The 27,551-nt window shown below is 37.8% G+C and overlaps 1 protein-coding gene and 1 long non-coding RNA gene across 11 annotated transcripts in view; one reads left to right on the top strand and one right to left on the bottom strand.

Annotated features, from left to right (window-relative positions):
* The first annotated feature begins 3 nt into the window (after positions 1–3).
* On the top strand, positions 4–21,734 carry LOC140695561 (uncharacterized). Of its 3 annotated transcripts, none has more exons than XR_012071219.1 (4): positions 4–165; positions 8,497–8,580; positions 12,988–13,080; positions 21,627–21,734. It is a non-coding gene; the product is annotated as an uncharacterized lncRNA (long non-coding RNA). The 3 variants fall into 3 exon arrangements; XR_012071223.1 differs by lacking the exon at positions 21,627–21,734 and adding an exon at positions 14,400–14,451; XR_012071215.1 differs by lacking the exon at positions 12,988–13,080.
* The window catches only part of APC (APC regulator of WNT signaling pathway), a 124,430-nt gene continuing 104,830 nt past the window's right edge, over positions 7,952–27,551 (bottom strand). For all 8 annotated transcript variants that reach the window (XM_015238883.3, XM_031673168.2, XM_031673169.2 and 5 more), the window contains 5 exons: positions 23,993–24,132; positions 23,357–23,434; positions 22,952–23,068; positions 18,729–18,943; positions 7,952–16,673 (listed from right to left, as the gene is read on the bottom strand). In XM_015238883.3, coding sequence (XP_015094369.1) covers positions 10,094–16,673; positions 18,729–18,943; positions 22,952–23,068; positions 23,357–23,434; positions 23,993–24,132 — 7,130 coding nt within the window. In that variant the 3' untranslated portion in view covers positions 7,952–10,093. The remainder of the gene's footprint in view (positions 16,674–18,728; positions 18,944–22,951; positions 23,069–23,356; positions 23,435–23,992; positions 24,133–27,551) is intronic.

The following is a 27,551-nucleotide window of genomic DNA, read 5'->3' as shown; positions in this document are numbered from 1 at the left end:
CTACCCTTCCCTTCCCTTCCCTTCCTCAAACCAGCCTTCGGGGCGCATGCGCTATTTCTAAAGTTGGATTACTCTTCTAAGGCTCTTTCTCGTCCAGTTTCACACTGAACCGAGTTTGGATGGTGCTGACTTCTCTCACCCACAGAGTAGGGCTCTGCACCGCGGGTAAGCTGTGAGTTCCGAGCAAGCTGTTGGAGTAGGCAAGGAAATGCCTATGTTTAATCTATAACCGATCCTGGGCAGCTTGCTTTCAACTTGGCAAAAAATGAATTTTTATAGTGGTGGAGCTAGCAAAATTACTGCCACTGTGCTTTTAGTTAGAAATTTTACTATACACCTTTAAAAACTTCTACCCTGAAATTCACTGTATTTTTACATACCTTGGGTTAATTGCAAAGCACTATTTGAGGCTTCCATTCTTCAACACCTTCATTCATGTTTTCGTAGGGACTGTTTATTCCACGCTTTGCAAAAAAACTGGGCAAGATAAAATAGATATTCTCTTATACAGATGAAAAAACAAAATAAACAAAACAGAAATCTCCCCAAAAGCTTGAGTCTCAATGAGGTTGGGTAATTTTGCCCATTCATGCTAATGATGGCCGAGCATAGATACCCAGCTGGTCTGACTGAAAGCCCTTGACTTTTTCTCCATCCCCTCAATTCCTGCCTCTCAATCTTCCTTGTACTAGTGTCTTAGTACCATATTAGTTTCGTGCTGATGTATATAAATGTCTTCTTTCCCAAGTGCACAAGATTCCTGTAAAAAGAGCTGCATGCAATGACCAAACCAAACCAAATATTTAGGGATGAAATGAATCCAGACTTTAAAATACATAGTTTAGGACTTTGCTTTCATTCTTCAGTTGCATCATGAAAATTCAAATACTTCTTTCAGAAATCAACATTTTATGTTTACATATGGAAAAAGTGGGAAATGAACAAGGTAGTCTGAGGTTTAATACATGCAGTAGCTTATTTTACCATGGAGTTGTTTTCTTAGGGCCATGTAAATAATTGGAGACAGAAAAACCAATATTAAAATTGGTTGTATTTCCTGGTACATACACGGTAAGGGAGTTAACGATGGAGCTGATATTTCTGAGTGCCATTCTTTGTTGTAATGCCTGTTTAGCTCTAAACTACTGTTGAAATATTGTGCAAATATAAAGAAAAGGGGAAGGAGGAGACAGCAGCAATTTTGTTACCACATTGATATAATTTAAAAAAACAACTGAATACAAACTTTTTAAATGTTTATGCTTGTGGAAAAGCAGGTTAAACTAAAGGAGAATGAAGTTGGATGTGGTAACTTGTGGAGCTGATGAAAGGGCTTTAGAGGTTGATGGCACTTGTTTTCAGATGTAATTTTTAACAAACTGTCTCCCTTTTCCTTATATAGATGTGCCACTAAATTCAGCCTATCAACCTTGGTTGAGGCCATTAGGTTGGTAGATAGGCCGCAAAGGTGGAAAGAGAAGATCAAGGTGGGCAAGGGACAATTTGCTAAGACAGCTGGGTCACAACTGACAGCAGCAGAAGAGAAATTAAGGAAGAGATGTGATGTATAGTTGGCCCTCTATCCAAGGATTCTCCAGCTGCTGATTCAACCAATCAATGACAAAAAAATATTTGAAAAAAATTCCAAAAAGTTCCAAAGACAAAAACTTGAATTTGCTGCATGCTGGCAACTATTTATATAACATTTACATTGTATTTATAACTATTTACATAGCATTTACATTGTACTAGGTGTTATAAGTGATCTAGAAATGAGTAAAGTATATGGGAGGAGGTGTGTAAGTTATGTGCAAATACTACATAAACCATTTTACGTAAGGGACTTGAGCATCCACAGATTCTGGCATCTGTGGGGGTCCCGGATTCCATCCCCTTTCGATACAGGGTGGTGATGGGAGGACTATATGTGTGGGAAGGGCAGCAGGGGGACTGCTGGAAATCTAAGATGACCTGTGAGCTTTGACAGAAAAAGTGATAAGGGGAAGAAATGATGGACTAGGTAATTTCTGTGCTACCGATCACTTGGTGGCCTCTAACAAATCCAACAAGGACATTTTGTGAAGCTACTATGTGCCAGATCCTCTGTGAGGAGCTAGGGATACAGATATAAATAATGAAATAACTCCTGCTCAAGTTTCTCATGAGTCTAAGGGCCATCGAGAATCCCCTTAGTAAATTTTCTATCCGATGACCTCCTCATTCTGTTCTTTGGTTATAAATTTCTGGCTATCTTTGCTGCATTTGGATTTGAACTGATCTTTTTCCTCTGTTGCAATATCCCTATTAAGTAATAAGGCTAAATAAAGTCTTCCTTACCATTTTAACAAGTGTCAGAATGGCTTTTTCTTTAACAGCTTCCTCACAGCATGGTAGTTTCAGGACCTCTTACATGGTGGCTGGCTTCCTGCAGCTCACAAAGTGGAAGTTGGCAGGCCTTTTTAATGCCTGGTCTTCTAACTTCCTCCATATTTTATTGGTCAGAACAGTTATAGAGCCAGCTGAGATTCAGAGGAGGGGAAATAGACTCATACTGCAAAAAAGCAAGTGGTATATTTTGTAATCTTTGGAAATATGATCTACTATAGTGTCAGAAGTCACTTTCTACTGAAGACTGAGAACTTGCCCTAGGATCACTAAAAGTCAGAAACACCCACCTGATCTAATGACACAACTTTCACTGTTGGAGAAAATTCAGAGCATAACATGGTGTTTATGAGTATGATTTGTTTACATTCCATACCCAGTCTCTGTTGGATTCATATCTATATCTTGGGATGGGAGGTAAGAATGTAAGTAAAATTTCTTAATGAAACTGTTTCATTACAAATCCTTTAAGGCACTTGAACACAAGCAGTATTGCTTTGGTACTCTTCTGGGAAAATGTTGATGCCAAAGAGGACAGGTGTTCTTTCCATTTCTAGAGGAACAGAGTGCAACCTCTGGACACCAAGAACTGACCTTGTGGTTCCCACTTAGACACCACCAAAATTCTGCCTGGTGTCTGAGGAAAGGGCCATTTTGGTAATTATGGTCAGTCTGGAAAGAGACAACATGAGAACATTTACGGAGCTGAAGACTCAAGATTGAGATTCAGTATTAAAAGACAGGGCTGTGGAAAAAAGACACACAGCTGGACTTATGCCAGTAAAATTGCTTTATTTCAAAGATAAAAACAAAACCGAAAAAACATCAAGGTCGGCTGTTTTTACCTATCATGGAAGAGAACTCAGACTCATACTTGAACTTCTTAGCCTCAGTAAACATTAGAAGTTAACAGTCTTAATGAAAAAGAATTGTGACCAAAGTTGTGACTCAAATTATGCTTTGTGTGAGGACAAAAGAAAACAATTTTAAACAAGCGAGGACTTACAAAGTATATTAGCTTTTCTGGGGGGGGGATGATTTAAGGGCATACTCCAGCCAAGCCAAGTTATATTAACATAAAGAACCGAAGTGTGAACAATGGTGAACACTTCCATCTAACTTACAACTAAAATCAAATAATCATTGATAAGGTGATGGTGAAGATACGTGAAATTATTTAAAAAAAGATTCTGAAAATTAAAAACAAGTGAATATATTACTACTGAAACAGAGAGGTTTTGCAGAGAACTTAGGTTCTGGCTCAAGTAGTGTATGTCTCAGTTTCTAAAATCATTTTAGCTGCTGCATCTCCAGGGTTTTTACTGACTCCTCTTTCCTGTTGTGTCCCCCCCACCTATGCTCTTCAACTCCCCATTCCCGGGTACCCCAAGAATGTCAAGTTCTTGCCTCTCTTAAGCAAACCTATATTTGCTCTAACCCTCCTCGCACTCAAACTCCAGTTTTGGCTTTACTGATCCCGAACCCATCAAGGTCCTCAGCTAAAGAAAAGGACCTTTTGAGACTCTTCCCTTTCCTTAACAAGATCCACCCTTTTTGGAAGGAAGTTGTGATTTTAAATAATAACTCTCCTTTTGTTTTGTATAGACCAAGTCATTTGTCAAATACTGACAGTCTCACTGGTTCTATGGTTTTTGTCAGTATTTCTTTATGTTGGTAATTTTGTTTCATATGCTTGATGTTATATTATTTGACATCTAAAGAAAATCATAACTGATGTTCATCTTTTTTATGCTTGATGCCTTTTATCCAGAATTATACTTTATCTGACATAAATTTACCTTTACTTCTTCCTCTGCAATGCCTGGGCAAATGTGGTTATATTTTTAGTTTTATCCATTCTGGATCATTTTAAGTGTGTCTTTTATTAATGGCCTATAGTTGGAGGATTTTATTTTTTTACTTGACTCCAACTTGAGAGTGGTTATTTTACTATATGTGTTTAGCCCACTTATTATTTGGTATTATTGTGTCATTTTATATTTCTTTGTTGCTAATTCTCCCTCTCCCCCATTTTCCCTGTTCTTTGATTTCTTGTACTCTTTTGACTCATGATTTGGATGGAAATTTTTCTAACATTGGGGTTACCACTAAATTTAAAAATTGAATTTGTGTTTTTCCAAGTTAAAAGTAAAATAGTATCTTTTGATACTCTATACTTAAGATAGGAATTTACCATGCTTTTCTATCTTCTCTCCTTTGTAACTCTTTTCAGTTTGGGTTGGAATTACCTGGAATTTAAGATTACTAAAACTGTTAAGCATTTAATCTTTTCAGTTTTGAGTCACATGGATATTCACACTGAGATTCACTATCAGATTAACCACAATTATTTACATGTTTATTCAAGTTTAAAGGTTTATTGTTCACACAGTTTCCTTAATACTTTTCCTTTCATTTTAATTGCTTGGGCAATGGGAACACTACGGTAGAGACATGCCATGGATTCTGGTTGCCTAGTGCTTTTGAAATGCCCCTCGTAGATTTGGAGAACTCATGTGTTAGGAATCCAGCTTCCTCAACGGAGAAATCAAACAACTGAGCTTTCCCGGACTCCACAGCTCCACGTGACACAGCTTCTGCCAATCACGTCCACCCAAGCAAGACTTCAATCCTAGAAGTGAACACTGTGAGGAAGCAAGCGCTGCATATAACCTCAATTTATGGTGAGGGTGGCGTCAGAGGGTTCCAAGGGCTCGGGGGCAGCAAGTGGGTCTTTACTTGAAGCAGTTTCACAGTATAGTTTGAGTGTTGTTTCTGCTGTATAGTTTCCAGGACTGATTTTTCTGGCCTTCATACAGCTCTTGTGAGCTACCTTAAATGAACGTCTTGTCTTTTAAAGGTCTTCTTGTTAACAACTATTATAGTAAGAATCCCAAATGGTACAAGTATTCCAGGTACATTAAATGCTAGTTTGGCAGGTTTCAGAATTCTTAGGTAATATTCCATTCGCTTCCAAATGCTGTGTATATTGTTCCACTGTTTTGTTTTTCCTTTTTTGGCATTTAATATTGCAGAGAAGAAATCTGATGCCAACTTTTTTTGTGTATGTGTGGTAGGCAGCCTATTTCCACAGATGTTTTTAGAAAGCTTTCTCTGTATCTGAGATTTAAAAAACTCACTAAGATGTGTCTAAATGCAGTTTTCTGTTAGTTTCAAGTTACTTCAGGAACAAAGTGGGTTTATAAGTTCACAAATGCCCTAAACACAAGGAAAAGGAGAAGTAGGTCCCAGAAAAGGCAGGGACAGAGGTAACACCAGGAGCTTCCAACTCAGCTATCTCACTTGCTTTCTATACCTTCCTCCCATATCTGGTCCTTCTCTCTGTACCAACTGGCTTTCTCTTTTAGCTTCACGATGCCAATCACAGTGACCTCAGTCTTAACTCTACAAAATCTTTCAGTTCCAGCACTCAATCACCAACCGGAAATTTCCTTTGTGACTCCTTTCAAATTGGTTTTTGTTGTCGTTGTTGTTTTTTTAAGGACGAGACTTACAAGTCTTTGGTCACTGGCCAGTTAATGATGGTCAGGTATCTGCCTCTGGTGCAAACAGCCATGATCAGGAGAAAAGACCAGGTATGTGGGTCAGAGACGAACAGTAAGGCTAAGTGTCTGGTTTCCAAGAGGTGGTGTAGGTAGAGCAGGTAATGTTAACAATGTTCTCAATAGTTATTTTTCACTAATGTTGCTTTACATACAATGGTCACCTTCACTAGTATACACTGAGTATTTTTAATTAAAAAAGTAACATTGTCATAACTTAAGAAAATAGACACAAATATAAAGAGTTATCCTGAATATCAGAAGAATGTGTATTTAGCACCAAGAACAATGTAATACACAAAAAACATACAGGTGGAAAGAAGTATCACTGGTCTAACAAAAACCAGAATATAGTTTTATAGACCACAGAACAGAGTTAGGAGAATGGCAGGAAAATGACCTGGTGTTTACAGGAGTCAAAGTCCATAGGTTTCAACACTACAAAGTACTATTTAAAAGTCAGCATAATATGAAGGAATTAGAAATTTAGAAAATAATTTATATACTCTATTTCAGCCATGACTTTTGAAAATTATTTTTGTTTGGTAAGTTTGCATGATCTGACTACTCAAATATGCAGCTCTTGGCAACTTACTTTTTGCATTTCTGGCACTGTTATTTTCCTATCTTAGATACAAAGAAACCCTGTGATAACATGAATTCAGATATAGTGCAACTGGCTCCCTTCTTCAGCAAGATGTATCCCTTCAGTTCAGTAACCTTGTGGTGACACAGTCTGTAGTTCATGGGAAAATTTTTTTTGCCCGTATGGTGCAATTTGATCCTTTTGGGTTTATTTTTTTATTTCATCATTTCCCTCTCATTAACTTTCCTTTTGGTGCAAGTTAACTTGTAAAGTTTATTCTCCAATACCAAGTTGCCACAGTTAATTGCTTGCTGTCTGTATACTAACAAATCAGGCACATTTTCCTTTCATCTGAAATCAGTCTGCCCTCACTTCAGAGTTCTCTTTTGTCCTTTTTTGGTGTCTTTAATCTTATTGCAAATCCAAATTAGGTATTTGCTGAAATTACTGCCTTTTCAACAACTGTTCTGAAGGGAACATTAGTCAGTCCTACAGATACAGTCGTTGTCTTTCGAATTAACTGTTCATTGATAGCTGGCAAATTTGTCTGCTGTTTAGAGTTGAGATGGGCCCTGTCAGATTGTATAACTCGATGTTCAAATCTTTCATGCCTGAAGGAGACGGGGGTTTATTTTTTGGTATACTTTGTCAGCTGTTGAGTCCAGTGGCTGAGGAGTGGCTAGAACTGAAGGCAGTCACTCAAGGAGCTTCTTTACCATCATGCAGGACAGATGCTCTCAGAGTACGGTTCCAAGACCAGCAGCAGCGGTGGCCTGAGAACTTGTTCGAACTGCAAATCCTGGGGCCTCACTCTGAATCAGAGTATGGGGTTGTGCCTCAATAAGCATTTTTGGTGATTCAAATGCACTCTAGTTTGAAAACCACTGCCTTGGAGAGGATTGGGTTTGCTGCAGTCCAAAGCCTTGATAGGGCTCTGCCTGACTTCTCTTAACAGGAATCGCAACTCAACTAATCCCCAGCACTAGGCTCCGTATGCCACTTGTAACAAGCATAAACTGGGAATATTTGGCCTGCTATCAGTTACGGCAGCACCCTGTGAACTTCTAAAAGCAGAAATGAGATTTGCTCCCTTACTGACCCAGAGCCATTATCTCTAACTAGAGGGTCTTATACAGCAACTTTTCTCTCAGTGGCAACAGACTGAATGCACCTTCTCCGGGTAGGTGTCCTCTACAGGAATTCCTGAGTTCTCTGGCATATGGAAGGCACCCTTTCTTCATTGTCAGCATTGATAATGGTTTTTTTCCTTCCTTGAGAAAGGCAATTTTATTCGAATTGACTTACACTCCATCTCTTCCCATAAAAGTATCTGAAGTGGTTTATAAAAACTGGTATGCAGTAATTCAGAAAAACAGAAAATCAGGACTAAAGGAAGGGGAAAGGTAAGACCCATATCCATGTATCCCTATTGGATAAGGCAGCCTTTGAGAGAAACAGAAAAAATTAGTATTCTTGCAAACTTTCCTTCAGATAAAATTTGATAAGAAATTTAAATGTAGATACATTCCAAAGATCAGTAATTCAGATGTTTGCAAAGTGGTCCAGTAGAAAGAGTATGGGCTTTGGAGTCAAATGCCTTACTTCAAGTCATAGCACTTATTTACTGGCATTTTTAGCGTAAAAAAAAGTCATTAGTTGTAAATGATAAACACAGGTAAGTGATAGATAATTAACTACATAATGTGATTCCAAGGACACCAGGTAGATGTGCTAACTCCTTCTCACCCCCTTTTCCCAGCATCCCACCATATCTAAATATCTTTTCCCTTCCCCAAATGCAGAGTGCATGAATTTTATTGTTAAAAATACATTTTCATTTATTCAACAACTATGTGAGCATTTATCATCATCCTTACTCTCTAATCAATTAGAACAAATTCTGGGAAGATATATTAAATTACATTTTTTAATAAGTCTATCAGTTTATCTTCCTTCATGAAGGATTTTCTCCCTGCTGTGAGGAAGGTGCACTTGGAACACACACCCGACAAGTCTACCCACCAGAAACAAAGCTTTCCTTAACAGGCAAATGTTTTTAAATAGTCTTTTGAATATCCTAATAGTGTTAAATCTACCTCTGAAGTTCCAATGTGATATGCATTTTCTGAGCATGGCAAAGTGCTGATTATACTTGACTGCTGGAATTTGCTGTAACATATACAGTGATAAAAGGTGTTCATTCCAGATCCAGTAGCAAGAGGGAGAAGATAAAGGGACAAGACAGTTACCTTCCAAGACAGGTTTGGAAGAGACTACTTATACCTAAGAACAATTAATTTCTCAGGTATAGAATTCTATTAAGAAAAAAGAAATATTCTACGTGGGCCTGTTATGTTCAATGCCCAGCCCTGTGCTAGGCAGTTCACATTGCTATAATATGAATTCTTAAAATCAACTCCAGTGGAGTAAGAAAAAAAAAAGTAAGTGGAAAAATACTAAACATCAGGAAGTGCTAATCACATATAAAAAAAATAAATTTCAGGAAAGGTTAAGTGCCACTGCATGGAATGGTTAAATGCCAACAGTCAGCTTCAATCATTTTTATTACAGTAAGAGGAATTTTACTCTTAATGCATAGAATTTAAAGAAAAAAATTTAAGCTTTTAAAAGAGGCCCTTTTGACAATTACTAGTACAAATGTGAAATAAGACCCTTCAAACAAATACCAATTTCGGTAACAGTTTACATACAGCAATAATTTATTCTGAAATGTTCATTTAGTTTCTGTGAGACACGATTCATGTCTCATTAATAAAAGAGCAGCCATCTCACCTCAAATACCAGAATATACAACAAGTTACAGCATAGCAAAAATTCTACCTACTTTCAGATAAAATCTAGTTCAGGTAAAATAGTTTCGTTCAATGTTTTACAGTAACACAGATTTTTTTGTTTTGTTTTGAGCACAAAATAGTGTAATTGTTACACTATAGCTATCTATATGCACATCATGTGACCACAGAACTGTTAATCATTACTTCTGAAATTGAACCATCGGCTTCATTCATGCAGTAAAGCAAAGCAGGCTAGGTAAACTTGTTCATCGGGAACCATTTTACTGTGAAGTTCACAGCCACATGATTAATTATGATGTTAGATGGACTCACAAGGACTAAAACAGAATTTTTTTTGCATAAATACCAATTTCTCCCTGATGTAAGTTTAGTCAGTTTATAATCTAGAAATGATTGATAACAGCAATATATCATATCTTCTATCTGTAGTGTTAATTATTTTAAGACAAGCAATAATTAAAGGATGATGGGATGGGATGCTACTTAAATACATGTAAAACATACTGTACAAATATACTTGGCTTTACCATTTTCTTCCTAACTATCAAGAGTGCCTCCCAAAATATGACCAGTGAAGACAAAGTATACTATCAAATATGGCTTCCAGAACAAAAACCCTCTAACAAGAATCAAACCTATTTACAAAATTTTCAGTCTTTTAAAGTTTCATTTGAAACAAAATTTCTACATAGCAGTTGTAATTAACACATAACACATTCTTAGTTTCATTATTCCAGCTCTGTTTAAACGGACGTCACAAGGTAAGACCCGGAATGGCGTTTGGGACTTTGAGTTCCACTGGATTCTGTGTTGTCAGCTTTTGAATCTCGTTTCTTTGTGTTGTTATTCACTGGCGTCGGGATCTGAGATGGTCGGGCTGAAGTGCTATCTGCGCTGCTTTTCCTAGGGCTTGGGTTGTAATTAAAAGGAGTCACTCTGGCAGCAACAGTCCCACTTGGCGAACTGTGCTTGCTTGAGCTGCTAGAACTAAACGGGGTGCGCTCAGTGAGAGAACTTTCATTGGTCTCTGATGCAGGGACATTACTTTGTCCCAATTTCGTCTCAGTTCCTTTTTGGTCTGGGGCATCTACCTGAATAAAGGAGTTCAGGCGGTTTTCCAAACCCACGGTGCGCGCGGGAGCACTACCGTTACTCACATTTTGTTTTCCCTGATTATCTTTTGAATCTTTAGTGTTTGGGTTTCCCTTTTCCAAAACAGTATCAATCACTGGGGGAGTATTTCCCGTTGGAGATCTTCCAGATCTAGGGTTGTTAATGGGACAGTCCTCAATTCTCACCCAAACATCCTCTGTCTTAGAAACAGCAGGCGCCATTTGATAAATGAGAGCCTTTGATTCAGCACCATTTGCAGCACCCAAGGAAGTGGTCTGAGAACTGCTTGTGGGAGGAATTTCACTTTCTTTTATTTTTCTCCATGTTCCTTTCGTGGATACTTGGCTTTCTTTAGTTTGTTTGGTTCCTGAAATCGAGTTCACATGTTTTTCATCTTCACTTTTTGCTTTTTCACTGGATTCTGATGAAGCAGAAAGAATTGAGGATGAACTTCCAGTTCTTCTCCAAGTGCTCACTCGAGGAAGGGAGGATGAGTGTTTGCTGTGCTCACGTTTCCAGGTTCCTGACCTGTTAATGGGAAGTCTGGAAGGACTTTCAGAATGGGAGCGGGCTATGTCATGGCGCTTTACAGGTCTTCCGTCATTATACTCTATGGTGGGGCTGAGATTAGGTGGGAGTTTTCGCCACCCACCAGCCTGAACAGATGAGTGTGTAGACAGAGACATATCAGGAAGAGAAGGACTTAAAACTGGAGTCTGTGCCTGGGACCTAGTGGGAGAATCTGGTCTAGAAGATGGAGAAAGGGATTCAAATGAAGCAGATTCCTCCAATTTTCTCCTTAAGGTCGGGCTTGGCGCTTCTTTGATGAAAGTTGACTGGCGTACTAATACAGGTCTCTCTGACCTGTCAGACTCACTTCCACTTGATTTAGTTGAAGACATTCTGGAAAGTTCTACCTTTTTATTGGATCCGTTGCTGCTACTCATTTGATTTAGCCCTTTGGAGGCAGACTCACTTCTTGGGATACTACTGCCATTCTTGGATAAACCCGTTTGTTTAGTAAGGTTTGTCTGGCTCATCTGTCTGCCTGGGGATGTGTAAGACATTTTCCCAGAACCCGAGGACTTAGTTGAAGCAGTGCTGGGGGATGACGTCCGTGGTAGCTGGGATAACTTGTTAGGGGGACTTATTCCATTTCTACCAGGAGAAATTGAGTTTCGCCCTGGAGACTGGATAGGTCTGCTTAGCGGCTGCTGGTTGGGTCTGGAAGGAGTGGAATCTCTGGATCCTGATCGAGAAGGCCCTTTATTTGACCCAGCTGTTTGGGACGTCTGCCTGGTAACAGGGCTTAATTCTGACTTGACTGACGGCTTGGCTCCTCTGGGAGAAGTGGTAGCCGCCTGACCTTCACTAGGGCTTTTGGAGGCTGGAGTCTTAAGGGATGGGCCTTTTTTGGAAACCGGACTTGTACTTGAAGAGCTATTCCGGACTCCTGGAATATGAATCATTGTCCTACCTCGAGAGATTGAAGGCATGTTTGTTTGAAGGGGCTGCTTCATTTGGCTTGAAACTTCTGAATTAGATCGAACTTTGCCAGTAATCAAACTTTTATAAACTTTTTTCCCTCCTTTTATCCCTTTATTTTCAGATTCGATCTTTTTAGTTTCCAATGTACTTTTCTCCCCAGGTTTTAGAATTCGTGGGCCTTTATTACTTGTAAAGGGTTTTTCTTCTTGATCAGGTGTAAGATGAAATGGTGATCCCAGAGAGATTCCTGATTTCAGTGAAAGGATGGAATCTGAATCAGACGAAGCTTGTCTGGATAAACACGCAGCAGCAGCAGCTTGATGTAAACTACTTACTATGGAATTTGCACCTTCCTGAATAGCTTTCCAATCAAAATTTTCTGAATCAGGGGATAAACCATGTTCTGAATCTGGTCTCTGTATATCTTTCAAATCAAGTGTCAAATTTTCTGCTAATATGCCACCCACATTTCTGGGACTCTGCTTTTCATTATCACCTTTGAGTCTTGAAGGCTTTTTCTTTTTTGGCATTGCAGAACTTATACATTCCTGCAACAGGTCATCTTCAGAATCAATACTCAGAGAACTGAGAGAACTGTTTCTTGAGAAACAAACAGGGGTATCTTCGACGTGAAATGATTTAGGAGCATAACCTGATGCCTGGGGTTTACTTGGTTCTCCCTGTGAGTCAGGGGGCTCTGTCTCTTTGATAGGTTCATTCTCCTTGTTGTTGTTGTTTTCTTGATCAATGTCACTCAGAGAACTCAGAGAGGAATTTCGAGAAAAGCAAACTGGAGTATTTTCAATAGCAAAATTCTGTAGTTTCTCATCAGTTGCTGCCCCTCTGTCTGGTATATCTTTGGAGGACTGGGGAAACGTAGATTGCTTCTGCAGGACGGGTTTAGACTGACCTCGATTTATTGGATGTTTTGTAACAGCTTGTGTCTTACTAGCTGACTGTTGGTTTGAGGTTAGTTCTGTGTGGCTGGTAACTTTAGCTTCTGATTCCTTGTTTTCTTTCTCTTTTCTTAATTCAGCCTTTTCCCTGGAAAGGTCAACATCATCATCATCAAAATCTAGAGAACTCAAGGAATCATTTCGTGAAAAACAGTACGGAGTGCCTTCAATAGGTGTGTAATGATGTGGTGAATCAAAAGTAAAACTTCCTCTGACTCTATCTTCATTATTTGGTAGCTTATCATTGAAGTCCTTGGAATTATTTTTCGAGTTCTGTTTCTTTGAATCTTTGTTGTCTGAGAAAGTTCTTTCAGCATTTAAATTATTTTTTGAGTCTGTACTTTTCCTTACACGTGTCCTGTATTCAGTATTTTGTGGCATAGGTTTTACTGGTGAAGTAGGTTTCTTTTTCTTACCATCTAATTGATTTTTGTTAGTTCCGGATGAAGACATAGATGCTTGTTGGACCTGGTCCATTATTTTTTTCACACGGAAAGGCTTGTGACTTTTCCCCTTGGGCATAGCAGAATTAATGCATTCTGCAAGAATGTCACCTTCTTCTGTTTTATTATCATCCAGTTCAGGTACAGCTACAGATGAGGCTTTCCCTCTCTGAGCCTCATCTGTACTTCTGCCTTCTGTAGGAATGGTATCTCGTTTTTCAAATTCACCCGACTGTGCCCCTGCTCTAACCCCTTCTCCAGCAGCTAACTCATTTGGAGGGGATTCTATTGTTAGATCACTCAGAGATGTAGCTGTGGAGAAGTTTATCGGAGTCCCTTCTACACAGTACACCCGTGGCATATCATCTCCTGGTGTAAAGCTAACATGCTTTTGTGCTTGTAACCTGTTCTGTGATGGCAGAAGTTTGTACACAGGCAGCTGACTTGGTTTCCGTGCCACTGGGGGAGGTAATTTTGAAGCAGTCTGGGCTGGCTTTTTGGCTTTGTGTGAAGATTTTGTCGGCATGGCAGAAATAATGCACTCTTCTAGTATTTCAATATCATCGTCATCTGAATCATCTAATAGATCTTTTTCAGAATCAGTGGGTTTTTCTGCCTCTTTTTCCTGGTTTTCATTTGATTCTTCAGGCTGCTCATTTTCTGTTTCATTCCCATTGTCATTTTCCTGAACTGGAGGCATGATTCTTAATTCCACATCTTTCTGAATAAATGGCTCATCGAGGCTCAGAGCACTCAGGCTAGATGAACAAGAAAATCCATCTGGAGTACTTTCTGTTGCAAAATGTAACAAAGTATCAGCATCTGGAAGAACCTGGACCCGCTGCACTGCAGCATTTACAGCGGCTTGCTTAGGTCCACCTTCTCTCTTTTCAGTGCTAGGTGCCTTATTTTTAGGTACTTCTTGCTTAGTTTGAACTGTTGGAGGGGGAGGGGGAGGAGGGGTTTTACTTCTGCTGGGTGGCATGGTTTGTCCAGGGCTATCTGGAAGGTCACTGGGGCTTATAATGCCACTCACCATTCCACTGCAGGGTTCACTCTGAACAGAGCTGGCAATCGAACGACTCTCAAAACTATCAAGTGAACTGACAGACGTACATCTGCTAAACATGAGTGGAGTCTCCTGAACGTAGTGCTCCGGTGGACTTTTAGGTGTCTGAGCACCACTCTTTGATGGAGATTTGGCCCCTGAAGAAAATTCAACAGCTTTGTGCCTGGTTGATTCTGAAGATAAACCAGAAGCCTGGAGTCTGCTGGATTTGGTTCTAATGTGCTGTGACGCTGTTGGAACTTCACTCACAGAATCTTCAGCTGATCTAGTTCCACTGTTTTCCTTTATTTCTGCTATTTGTAGAGTATTAGCAGAATCTGTTTCCTGTGTTGTCTGATCACACCCGATTTCATCTTCAGCTGATGACAAAGATGATAATGAACTACATCGTGAAAAACAAATTGGGGTATCTTCAACACAGTACGTTTGTATTGTTTCTTGGTTGATAGAGGGAACTTTGCAAGAGGAGGACGTGGCTTTTTGGGTCTGACCACTTCTGCTCTGGGCTGAACTTGGATGGAGCTGGTTCTGCCTCTTGGCGTTAGATGAAGGTGTGGATGTATTCTCACTGCTCGAAGAGATGTGTTCAGTCTTGGTGCTCTGTCCAGATGAATTCTTTGAGAATGAAAATGCTGGTTTCTGTGAAGAAGGAATGTCTGTGGCATATTTTAAACTATAATCAATAGGTTGATCCACATGATGTTTTTCTTCATTATATTTGATGCTGTAATTGGTTGGTCTCTCTTCCTCCTCATGCTGCTCTTCCTCAGAGTAACGTTCACTATAGTTGGTTGGCTTATCATCTTCATAGTCATCTTCCTGGCACAAAGACTGGTTGACATTTTGATTAATTCCATGATTGGAACCTACTCGATTTGTTTCTGAACCATTGGCTGCTCTGGACCGATATGGGGAAACACATTCTTGCTGTCCATAATGTGGCTGGAACTTGAGGTGTTTATCATCAGTGCTCTCTGGATATACAGGATAAGTTGTGCTTTGACTCCTTGATTGTCTTTGCTCATTTTGCTTTATTTCATCTTCTATTATATGTTTGGGTCTTGCCCATCTTTCATTCTGTGAGGGACTCTGCCTTCCAGAGTTCAACTGTTCATCTGAATACTTAAGACTATAATTTATTGGCGTATCTAGTTCTCCATCATTATCATCCATATGATTTGCACTATGTATTTTATGGGCTAGGTCAGCTGGATATTGACCATAGCTGCAAAACTTACTTTCATCATCTTCAGAATAGGATTCAATTGAAGGTTTCATCTGACCTCGTTTACCATAACCATCACTACTACTGACACTATTTAAACTGTCATTTGAAGACCTCTTATATTCTACTTTGGCATACGGCATTGGACATGTCCTGTTTGAATTTTCTGACTTGGTGAAGTTGTAAGTGTTTGCATGTGCGTGGGCAGTAGAGCTTCTTCTCAGTGCATTCCTCTCATCTGTCCCACAGTGTAATTCGGTGGTAGACCCAGAACTTCTATCTTCCTGGGAGGTATGAATGGCTGATACTTCTTCCATGACTTTGGCAATCTGAGCTGCAGTGGTGGAAATCTGCAAACCTCGCTTTGACGAGGTTCCTGGATTTTCTGTTGCTGGGTGGTAGCTGCCGAGGCCAATACCTCGTTCTCTCTCCAAACTTCTATCTTTCTCAGAACGAGAACTATCTAAACTTCCCCTTGATGAAGAGGAGCTGGGCAACACTGTGGTATTTAAGTATGGTGACAGGACAGTCATGTTCCCAGCATTAAAGTTGTCTGACCTATTATCATCATGTCGATTGGTGTCAAAAACGTAGTCCCCATAGAGACTCTGCTTGTGTCTTTGTTTACTACGATGAGATGCCTTGGGACTTAAATTGTCAATATTGTCAAAGGTTTCTGATAAGTGCTGAGCATCTAATTCTGCTTCTAGGGCTTTTTGTTTCCTGACATGAAGAGAAGGCAAGCTTGAGCCAGGAGACATGATATTGGCATCCTTATACTTTGCAGGCCTGTTTGCCATGAGATTCCTTAAAGCTGCGGCACTTCCCATAGCAATCATTTTGTGCTTGGAATGAATGAGGTTCTTGAGCATGCTGACTGCCCCCATGTCCCATAACGCTTCCTGGTCTTTAGGATTTCTTGCTGAGAGATTCCACAAGGTTCCACATGCATTACTGACTATTGTCAGGCTGTGAGATTTCAAGTGTTGTAATAAGGTTTGTAAGCAATTGTTCTCTCTTAGGATTTGCCTGAAATAAAAATAAGAGATCACAAAAGTAAGGTAAAAATCTGTTTGAAGTAACAACAAATAAAGGGACAGAAAACAAATTTAAGTCTAAAGATAATTACTAAAACCTATTAACAACAGGCAAAGTAAAATTATGCCAAATTACAATTATAAATAATGTTGCTATTAATTGCAGAGTGTATGTATCTTTTTGAATTAAGTCTTATTTTGTGATTGGCTTTATTCCTTTGATAACTATGTAAGTTTAAAAAGCTAAAGCTCTAAACGTTCTCAGAAACAATGAACAATACATATATGTAAATTTTAAAAAGTGCAGTATATTGTATATATGTATTTACATGCAATATATTGTATATGTGTAAATTGTAACAATTCTACTTAATAAAACTGAAAAATGAAAAACAAAAAAAAATTATGCCAACTTATACTATACATTTCAAGTTCTGCATAGCTCCTTTTGCTCTTAGTTCATTTAGTGTTTACTGTTTTAAAGTACTCATTTGTTTGACTAAAAGAAGTAAAAGTGTTAATTTTAATCTATTTTGCATTTCCTATTCTGACCAAAGAGCTTTTAAAATTTTTTCTTGAGCAGATATATTTACTTTATTTACTCAGTGACAGATTATCTCAGTTTAAAGACTATACATATATTACGAAATTTTATGCTGAACAGGGACTCTGTGGTAATTTAATCTGTGAATGGGAACATGACACCCATCCATAGATTAAATTGAGACCTCTTAGAAGAGGTAGACAGAAGAATCAATCAATAGATCTTTACATAGTCGGGAAGGACTGTCAGCTGCGACGTCAGCAAATTGACTTTTCAGATAATCTCTCTGTCTCTGACTTGATTTTTGTAATGCTGCCATTCCCCTTTACAACTGTTCTCTGGCAAATTGTGTGTGTAGTTATTTTAAAAAATAAAGTGCTGTGAGCCACCACAAGATCCTGTATATTTTCCCCTGTGCTACACAGTACAATCTTGTTTTTCTATTCTACATTTTGAAATCCCAGCCTGTCCCTTGACAACAGATGTATGTATGTTCATGTATAAGTGAAAAATTGTGCTCTACACTGGAATTTGACACAACATTGTAAAGTGGCTATAGCTCAATAAAAAAAAAGTTAAAAAAAATAAAGTGAAAAAAAGTTTTCAAAACATTTGAAGGTAACCCTAAAAACAAGAGTTAAGAATCAGCATAATGAATGTTAGGGTCTGAGAGAGTTATGGCTTGTTTAGTGCATGGTAAACTGAAGTGTAACGACAGCAGATTCAGCCCTGGTGGGCTTTAAAACTGATTGGCAAGAGTGCAATGAACTTTAACATGGTGGCTTTCTCAGCAGCCCAGAAGACACCTGCGTGCTTACTGAGTTTAAGAAGTCTTCTCTGAGTAGCTGAAAGGGGTATAAGGCTTGTAGTTTGTGCATCAAAAACTTAAAGAAAAAGGTGTTTACATTCTTACAAGCCCTTTTACTAAAATTACCTCATGGTCTTTTTGAAAATGAGAGAGGAACAATACAGGATAAAATTTTTTAAAATGCTGTGAAAGGCCCCCATATTTTTGTTGCGATAATACAGAGCCCAAGTTCTGAAAAACGTGTGCCCTGCATCTGAGGTGCTCTCTCAGATTTCACAGCTCTGTAAGATGGGATGAATTACTGATGCTATGAGGTCACTAGAAAAATGTGAACCATGTACTCTCTGGATCATACCCATAGGTTTTTGTTTTTTATAAGCCTTATATTCCTTTAAGCCATACTAACATACAGGAAGGGATTTTGTTCTCTGTAATATTTATGACTTTTTTTTCCCCTCTACACATGGGTTATACCTTTCAAGTACCATCTGTTTATTTTTAGACATCTTTACAATACCTTGAACTTTCATTAGAATATATTAATTAATAAATTAGAATAGTTACATTTTTCACTGTAATAAATGTAATTTGACTTAGAACTTGAATAATTACACAAAACACTGCTTATAGTGAGTCTCTCTGAGGGCATGAATTTTACAAATTCATTTAAAAGTAATACAGAACTCTGTATTTACCTGTGGTCTTCATTTGTAGCTATCAAGCTGGACACATTCCGTAATATCCCACCTCCACTTTCAATAATGGCTAGGGTATTTGTCTGGCTCCGGTAAGTGAGAGTGCCAACCAAAAATGCAAGTGCGCCATCTACGGCACATATATCAGCTTTATTCTCAGTGCAATGTGCTGACAAATTCCATAAGGCACTCAATACGCTTTTGAGGGTTGATTCCTATTAAGAAGTAGAATATGTGTCATCTAATTAGAGTTGGAATTTCCCTCTTATAACTTCTCTGTTTACATACTTCTCTTGAGTAAGTTATCTTATTATTATTTTTTAAGATCTCCCTTGCTGCCCATCCCTCACCGGTAAAGTATTAGAAACTCTTCATTTTGAAAAACTTCATAAAATACCAAATGGAACTTAAGTCAGTGATATCCCCATGAAAAAAGCAGAATGCAGTATTAAACTAATGACCTTTATTAACCGTACTGTAAGTGTTTAGAAAGTGTACACATATCTTACAAGAGCTTACATTAGAATATGAAACAGAACTGATGCGTATTCTGAAAAGATAACATTTTTCAGGGGAAAACACACTAAGAAAAAACCCTCTATATGCTGATATGGAAAGACATCTGAGATGTATTATTAAATGAAAAGAGCAGGTGCAGAGAAGTATGTATAATATTCTGTTTGTATAAAACCACACATATTTATATGTGGTTGATTCAAAAGTAACAATATAACATTAAAAAGAAAGCATAATGGAAAAACTTTAACTTTTTAAAGCTCCAACAGAAACAAAGTAATTACAAAAACCAGAACTCCCTGGTACACAGTATCATAGTAAAATGTCAAATTATAATTGCCATAGAAGCACTCTGAGTACACAGTTAAGGATATCTGGTCAAAACTTGCCATAATCCTGATGGCAGTCTTTCTTCTTACTACAAATCGATCAAGGAACAAATCAACATTCATTACAAATCTGCTCTGTGCCTATCACAATTTGAGGCACTCCAGAGGATACAAACATAGCGAACTTATACTTGCTTTGAAAGTGCTTATTTACTGTGGGGGAAAAAAGGATGCAAAACCATACATGAAGCAAAGACTCAAAAGGAAAGCTTACTGCTGCCCAAATTTAATCAAATAAATAAAATATTTCACGGAGGAGAGCAGCTCTGTAGAAAAGACCTGTACACTAAGATAGAAGGCAGGGGAAGCAGAATGAAGAAAGGCATGGAACTGGGAATAAGCAAGGGAGGCCCAAAGAACAGAGAGAAGACACAGAGGAGATCAAAGTCCATGCTGGGGCACTGTGAGAAGTAAGGTCAGAGAGGTAAAAGAAGGCCCTGAATGTCATGGCACACATTTTGGGCCTAACCCAAAAGGAGATAGCCACTGGAATATCTTCATCAGGAAATCAAACGAAAAAAAACAATGTGGGAGCAGGTTTAGGTACTATTTATCAGGAGTCAGGGAAGAAATGCTTTCATCAATCAACTTTAATCACATTCTGACTGAGGTAAAGGTGGGACAGAGTGTCCTGAGAACAGAAAAAATGGCAAGAGTTTAGAGGAGTGAGCTAAACTGACAACTGACCTAGAGGTGAGGGTTGAAAGCAGGAAAACAATTTGCTCTGAGACTACATATAGAGCGCCAAGGGCTTTGTTTCAAAGCAGCTTTACAGTTAGAGAAGAAGAAACAATTACAAGTTGGAGAAGTACAGGTAGTAAAAACAAAGGGAAGAAATTCAATAAGGTACATGATCAAAAAATATCAAATATAGATGTAGGTAGAAAAGAAAAAACACTAGTTAATCTATGAAGATGGATTTTGTTACAAGCAAAGTAGAAGGGCCCAAAAAAGGTATGGCCAGTTAAAAAATGCAGCAAGTGACTACCTGCTCAGGGTTTTGGATGTTACAAGAAAAAGAGAAATACAGCAGAAGTTAAAAAAGCAACAGAGGACTTTTTTTTTATTTTCAAAATACCAGGTTTTTATAGATAAGCTGAAACATAAAAAGCCTCCTTCTCTACATCCAGGAGAGAAGATACAGAAGACAAAAAGTAAGGGACTAACAACTCCGAGTAAACAGCAACACTTAAGGGCAGAGTGCAGGTGAAGGAAAGGTTCTGCTGTGCAGAAGACAAAGCCAGTGAATGATGGTAAAATGATGCAGTACACGGGGATCATAGAAGGCAGTTCTGATTCTCTCAATCATCAGTAGTAAATGAAGCTGAGAAGGAAGAGATAATGAATTAAAAAGAGAAAGAGAATGTTCATAATGCCTGTTGCACTGAATGTAGAAAAAGGGAAAAATAAATTCTAATAATGCTAACCAGAAGCAGGCCCAAACCAGAAATGGGTATTATAAATTTCTGATGGGCTAGTTTTTCCAAGATTGGGCTTGCCTTAAAAATTTATAGATGAATTTAGAGAGAAATGATCTTTAAACTACTACTCTTCCTTTACAAGAAAAGGGTATGTCTTTCCTCTTATTACAGTCTTCTTTTATGTGTCTTTTAATTTAACTTTCTTGGTTTGTAGCATTTAGTTTGTATGTAGATCTCTGAAGTCCCTGAGAGATAGTAATGAACTACTCAGCAGTAGTACAAGTTCCCATAATACATACAAATAAATCTTTCTGAAAATACACAGGGTTGATTAGAGAGGAATCTTAAAAGTGTGCATGGCACTAATTTTTTGGTATAATTTTGTTAAGGTATAGTTAGAGAACCATAAACTGCACATATTTCAAGCATGCAATCTGATCACTTTTGATGTATATGTATATCCAAGAAACCATCACTCAATCTAACATTTATATCATCCCCACAAAGTTCCTTGTACCCCCTTGTAATCCACCCCTAACTCCACACTAATGATCTGTGTTCTGTCATTACAGATTACTGCATGGGCCAGTAGTTCATTCTTTTTTATGGCCAAATAGTACTCCACTGGCCATTCTTCTCTGCAGTGTCAGTACAAGTGTTCTGCTGATTCGGTAGTGTTTTAAAGGTACCTTTATGCATACCCTAAGTATATTTGAATATTACCTTTCTTTTTCCAGTTTTGAGATGCAGTTGACATATAACATTGTGTAAGTTTTACAGTGTACAGCATAATGATTTGACTTACATCATGAAATGATTATCACAATAAGTTTAGTGAACATCTATCATTTCATATACATACGAAACTAGAGAAATAGAAAAAAATATTTTTTCCTTGTGATGAGAAACTCTTAGGATTTACTCTCTTAACAACTTTCATATATAATAATAAAGCAGTGTTAATTATGTTTATCACACTGTATTATATCCCTAGTATTTATTTATCTTATACTGGAATTTTATACCTTTTGACCACTTCTGAATATTATCTTTATAACCAGTTATTTAGTTGAATACTCTTATTTCTAATAAGAAATATTTCTAATAATTTTTCAGCTGATCTTAGGTTTTCTAAGTGTAAAACAATGTAATTTAGAAAAAAATACATAAACCAACCCCCCCTCCCACAACTCTGCCTTCTCTGGAAAGGAAATTTTGAAGAGAAAAATGTAGGCTGTGAATCCAAGGGGACTGGCTGTGTGAAAGGAAGCCCAGATTAGCTAAAAAGACTTGCTCAGTCCTTCTCAAATTTCAGTTTTAAAAAGAAAAATTAGCTTAGCTTCTGAAGTAGATATCCCACCTGGAGATAGTTTCCTTTCGTAAACAAATTATTATGTGAGGGATTCCTCACCTTTAGGTTTGATTACCTCTTGATAAGGTTACTATCAAAATTTGAGGACTTTGTGGGATTGAGATTTGGACAGCACAGAGGTAACACTTACACCAGTGACTCTCAAGGAGGAGTGATTCTGTTCTTCCCTCACAAGGGACAGCTGGTAATATCTGGAGACATTTCTGATTGTCATGACTGAGGGGAGGGTGTGCTGTCATCTCGCAGGCAAAAGACCAACATCCAAGGCACAGATCAGTCCCCACAAACAAAGAATTACCTTGTCCAAGATGCCAACAGTGCTGAGTCTGAAAAACTTACTTAAACTAGGCCACCTTGTACAATCTTTTCCATCTTAATACTTTACAAATTTGGAGGTGTCTGAGACTAGGGGGATTGGTGAGATAAGCAGGTCAGAAATTAATGAGTCTCAGGGGTGGGAGAGAGCAGCAAAAAAGTATCCAAGGATGAAATCCATACTGCAAGACTTAATGTTTTCAAAGGTACCTTTTTCACTTCCAAAGCACATTCCATCAATGCTTTCACACTTCCAACTTCACGCAATGTCTTTTTACTATTTACATCTGCTCTCCAAGATAAATTCCTCAAAACACTTGCAATAACCTGCAAATAAATCAATTTTAGAATAATTTGTAAATAAAATTATTTATACTAGTTGCTTTCTTATTCTTAATAGTAAAGAGTAGGAATCTTTCAAAAAAGAAATTCTTCCTAAATGCTAGTAAGGTGCCAAAAGGAATTCCTACAATATAATTATTTTCCTCTCTTTTGGTGTTAACATAACAACAGTTTAAACATGAGCTGCCAAATATCGAGTCACTGCTTAATTTAATCTACGCGGAGTATTAATGCACTAATGTCAAAAAAAAAATGTGGCATTCTAAGTAGTACCTGCTGTAAGTCCTCACTTTCAGATTTTAGTTGGGCCACAAGTGCTCTCATGCAGCCTTTCATAGAGCATAGCGTAGCCTGTAAAATCAGACACGGGACAGAGGGTCAACAACAAGGCAAACTGAAGCTGTGCTTTACTTTTGACTAGTATCCTTCAAATCCAGTTTTAATTGTCTCATCTTAAACCTAACTAATCTTTTACCCATAAAAGAACTAGAAACAGATTACATACATGAAAGGTAAATACCCTCCTAATCCTTTGCTATCTGTTCTTCCCCTGGCAAAATGGAAAAATAAAGTGAATAAGTGGTAAGAATTGATAAGCAAAGGGTTTTAAAGTCTTTTATTTGGATGGTACCAATATGTGTGTAAGCTTGTGGACTTTTGTGTCAGCCATCAAGATTTCCAGACTTCTGCTATCATTCCTGGGAATAGTATTTTAAGTGTGATTACATAAATCCAGTACTCTGTTTAGGTATAAGACAACTAAATGAGTAAGGATACATAGTGGCGCATGACAGGTTTTTATTAGTCTGTTCAACAAGGCGAGTGACAGAAAGAGTGAAAAGTAGTTTGTATGAAAGTGAAATAACTCATACCAGAGATATCATAAGAAACTGATCTTATAAAACATACCTTGTTGGCTACATCTCCAAAGGTCAAGTTTGTCAAAGCCATTCCTGCATACCGTCTTAAAGTAATACTGTAGTGGTCATTAGTAAGCCCATACATTTCACAGTCCACTTGCAATAATTCTGCAATGGCCTGTAGTCCCCCTAATTTAAAAAGGGCAAGAGGAAAGAGACAATAATCTAAAATAAAACAAATTGGTACCAAGTTTATAAATTAATTATTAGGAAAAAAACTCAATGAACATATATGGCTTAAATTTGTCTTCAGAATAACAAGCTACAAAAAATGTTATAAAGGACTTTTGTGTAATATATTTATAAAGTACAAGTGACAACTATTCCATTTTCTGCCAGTTTCTCCACCCTCCAGCCCCTTGTCTTACTGAGCGAAATGAGCATTATACTCTATTTACTGCACATACATTGTATCTTGTCAATGATGAAGGCTATTTTCTAACACTAAGTCTTCCTAAATGTAAGCAGTAACTTATTTTTATTATTAGGACTTTATAAACACTCTACATTGTTACACACTGTGGCCTAATTACTTTATCTCCCAAATAATTTTTAGTATCCTTAGGAATACTAAAACTTCTAAGTCAAACTGTCCATGAAGCAAAGCTTACTTTTTTGTGAAAAAGAATTACCTATTCAACTTATTACTAAGCTCTGTAAAAACACATTTTATGTTTTAAAAATTTTTTTTTCTTACTTTTCTGTGATACTCACAAAGTGCCAAATACCGACACTAGGATTTAGTATTTTCTTTCCCCTTGATTCCCACCACGGGGTACACTCAACAATGCCCACAGCGGTCAACATCAGGACAGCAAGGAGGAGAATGAAGGGAAAGCAAAGGGAAAAAAGACACAAAGGAAGGGGTAGTAAAAACAAAAAGAAAAGAAAACAAAAACAAAAGGTGAAGCAAGATGATAAGGGAGTGAATAAAAGGGAAAAATAAAAATGCACATGGAGGCTGTTCAAAATATTATTCATCATCAATATTAATCATCATGGGACTGGGGATTTTTTTTGTCACAGAGAAGCAGCTTAGAAAAAAAGAAGATGAATAGAAACAGGCAATTCTTGGATTTTATAAGTCTAAACAGTCAGGTCATTAATCTAAAAGAAGACTTGTACATTTAATATTTTTGTAAATGATCCAGAAGGGCCAGTATGTAGAGGGATTAGCAAGTTTGCATAAGAGACCAAGTTCTATCTTGGGTTAAGAATTCCAGGCCAGGGGATTTAACTGTTAGAACATTTGTATAAATCTTTATGACTAGCAGCAATGACAGATGAGTTTGACTGTAGTTAAGGAAAAATTAATTTGCTTAGGGAAAATCCAAACCATATTTAGGAAGATGTCCCTCCACCCATGATGACAGAAAAATAAACAGCTAATGAACAAAATATGGTCATTATCTTTGTGGAGCTTACAGATTAGAGCAAAGATAGCCACTGAACAACTAATTAAGTGTAATGGATTGTGTAGAAGCACAGGGCAAGATAACAGGTGAACTTAACCAAGACTGGGAGGATCACGAAAATGGCTGAGGAAATAATGTTTAACCTGAGACCTCAAGGATGAATGAATATCTTAAAAGGGTGGGGCAGGGACAATAAAGACGCATTTTAGGAGCTAAAACAGCATGCACAAGGGCTACTGGCCCTGAAATATACAGCAACAAGGAGCGGATCACAAGATGTGGCCAGATCATGCAAGACTTTATGTGCCACATTAAGGATTTGAGGCAGGGGAGGGAGTAATTAGATACATGTTCTAAACAGTTTCCATGATTACAGGCTGCAAAATGGATTATGATTGGAAGTGAGGAGACAAGTTAAGACAAGGCACTGCAGAGCAGGAGAGATGACACAGGCTTGCTTGGGCTAGAGATGCAAAGAAGAGCAGTGATTTGAGATGTATTTAAGAACCGGAATTGAAGCAGTTACGAGATATAGGGGATAAGGACAGAGTCATGGATATCTTCTAAGATTCTGGCTGCATCCACTGGGTTGCCTGGAATGCCATTTTCTGAGAAAAGGACCCTGGAAGAGACAGATTTGGGGATGGAGCAGACAGTAAATTCAGTTTGTGTCAGCTGAGTGAGAAATGTCTGAAAAATCATCTAAGTGAAGATGTTAGATGAATAGTCTGATAATATGTCTAAATCTCAGGAGAAAGAACTTAGATTAAGATGTAAATTTGAAAAACACTGTAAATAAAGCCATGGAGTGGAGGATACTGCCGAGGGAGAGAGGGAAGAAAGCCCAGCACAGAGCTTCAAAACATTCTACTATGTAATGCCTGGGTAAAGACAAAGGAACCAATAAAAGAACTGAGAGTTTTGATTCAGGAAATTGACTGAGAGCCTGAAGGCACTGGCCAAGTGTACTGATGAGATCACCAAAATTGAGGATTATAAAGCAGAAGATCAAAGCCAAAACAAAACATACCATGCTTTGTGCCTACATAAAATCCTGTCTGGAAAAGCAGTATCTGTGGTACTTTTTAAAGAAAGGTGAAATGATCTGAGGAAAATCCCAAGAAGGCACTTGAGTACTTTTGTGTGGAAAAAACAAAAATCTTAGGACTTGATTATGAAAACAAAGATTAAAGAAGGATATAGTCCATGCCAACAAAACCACGAAGAACGTGGCTAATGAAAAAAGAACAATAAAATTTAGGTTATCATATAAAAGAGAGAGCCCTTAATGATTTCAGGCAAGTAAAAAGAAAACTTCCAGTGAATTTTAAGGCAAAGAATCCACATGTTAAAACTATAAATGGATTCACAAAAATATGATGTGAATTCATGATTGACAGAATGACAAACAGGTTGCCCTAAGGAAAATTAGGGTGTTTCAAGGTAATGCAGAGGTGATGAGCATATGCTTGCACATTTTTCTTAGTGTCTGTGTTAGAAAATAGTGGTCCAGATGAACCAAATATTATCCCATATGGTATCTCATAACTTTATAGATAGTACAGGATCAATGGCTTCAGGGGACATTTAACAGGATCCTTAATTTAAACATCAAAAAAGATAATTTAAACATCAAAAATGACACTTAAATTTTTAGAAGTATATTATTTTTCTTTTACTGGGTTCTTTTACATTTCATTAACATGAAATGTCTCATCCTAAAATAGGTATTAGGGGCTCAACATCAATATTCTATACAGTGGTGTTTCACAAAAATTCCTGATCATAAGAATCACCTAGGCCACTTCAGATGTGATTCCTAGGTTCCCTCCTCTGGAGATTTTATTTTGCTAAGTTTGATTACCAAGGGCCAGAGAAGCTACATGGTTTGACAAGTGCCTCTCTGGTGACCATTATGATCTAGTTTGGGAAATACTAGTGCAAATATATTACTAGTTCCTTGAAAGTCAGGACCGCGTCCTAATCATTTTTGTACCTAGTACCTAGCAGTTTCTGGGACAGAGCCGAGAATTAATAAATGTATACCTCACTGATACTATAGTCTAAAATTTGTAATAGTCATAGATGCAAACTTAAATCAACCTAATAATTACAGAATTTTCTTATATGTAC

Source organism: Vicugna pacos, chromosome 3, assembly GCF_048564905.1.
Source record: "Vicugna pacos chromosome 3, VicPac4, whole genome shotgun sequence".
Lineage (NCBI taxonomy): Eukaryota > Metazoa > Chordata > Mammalia > Artiodactyla > Camelidae > Vicugna > Vicugna pacos.
Note: the sequence above shows the minus strand (reverse complement) of the source record. Positions and strands in the feature narration are given on the sequence as shown.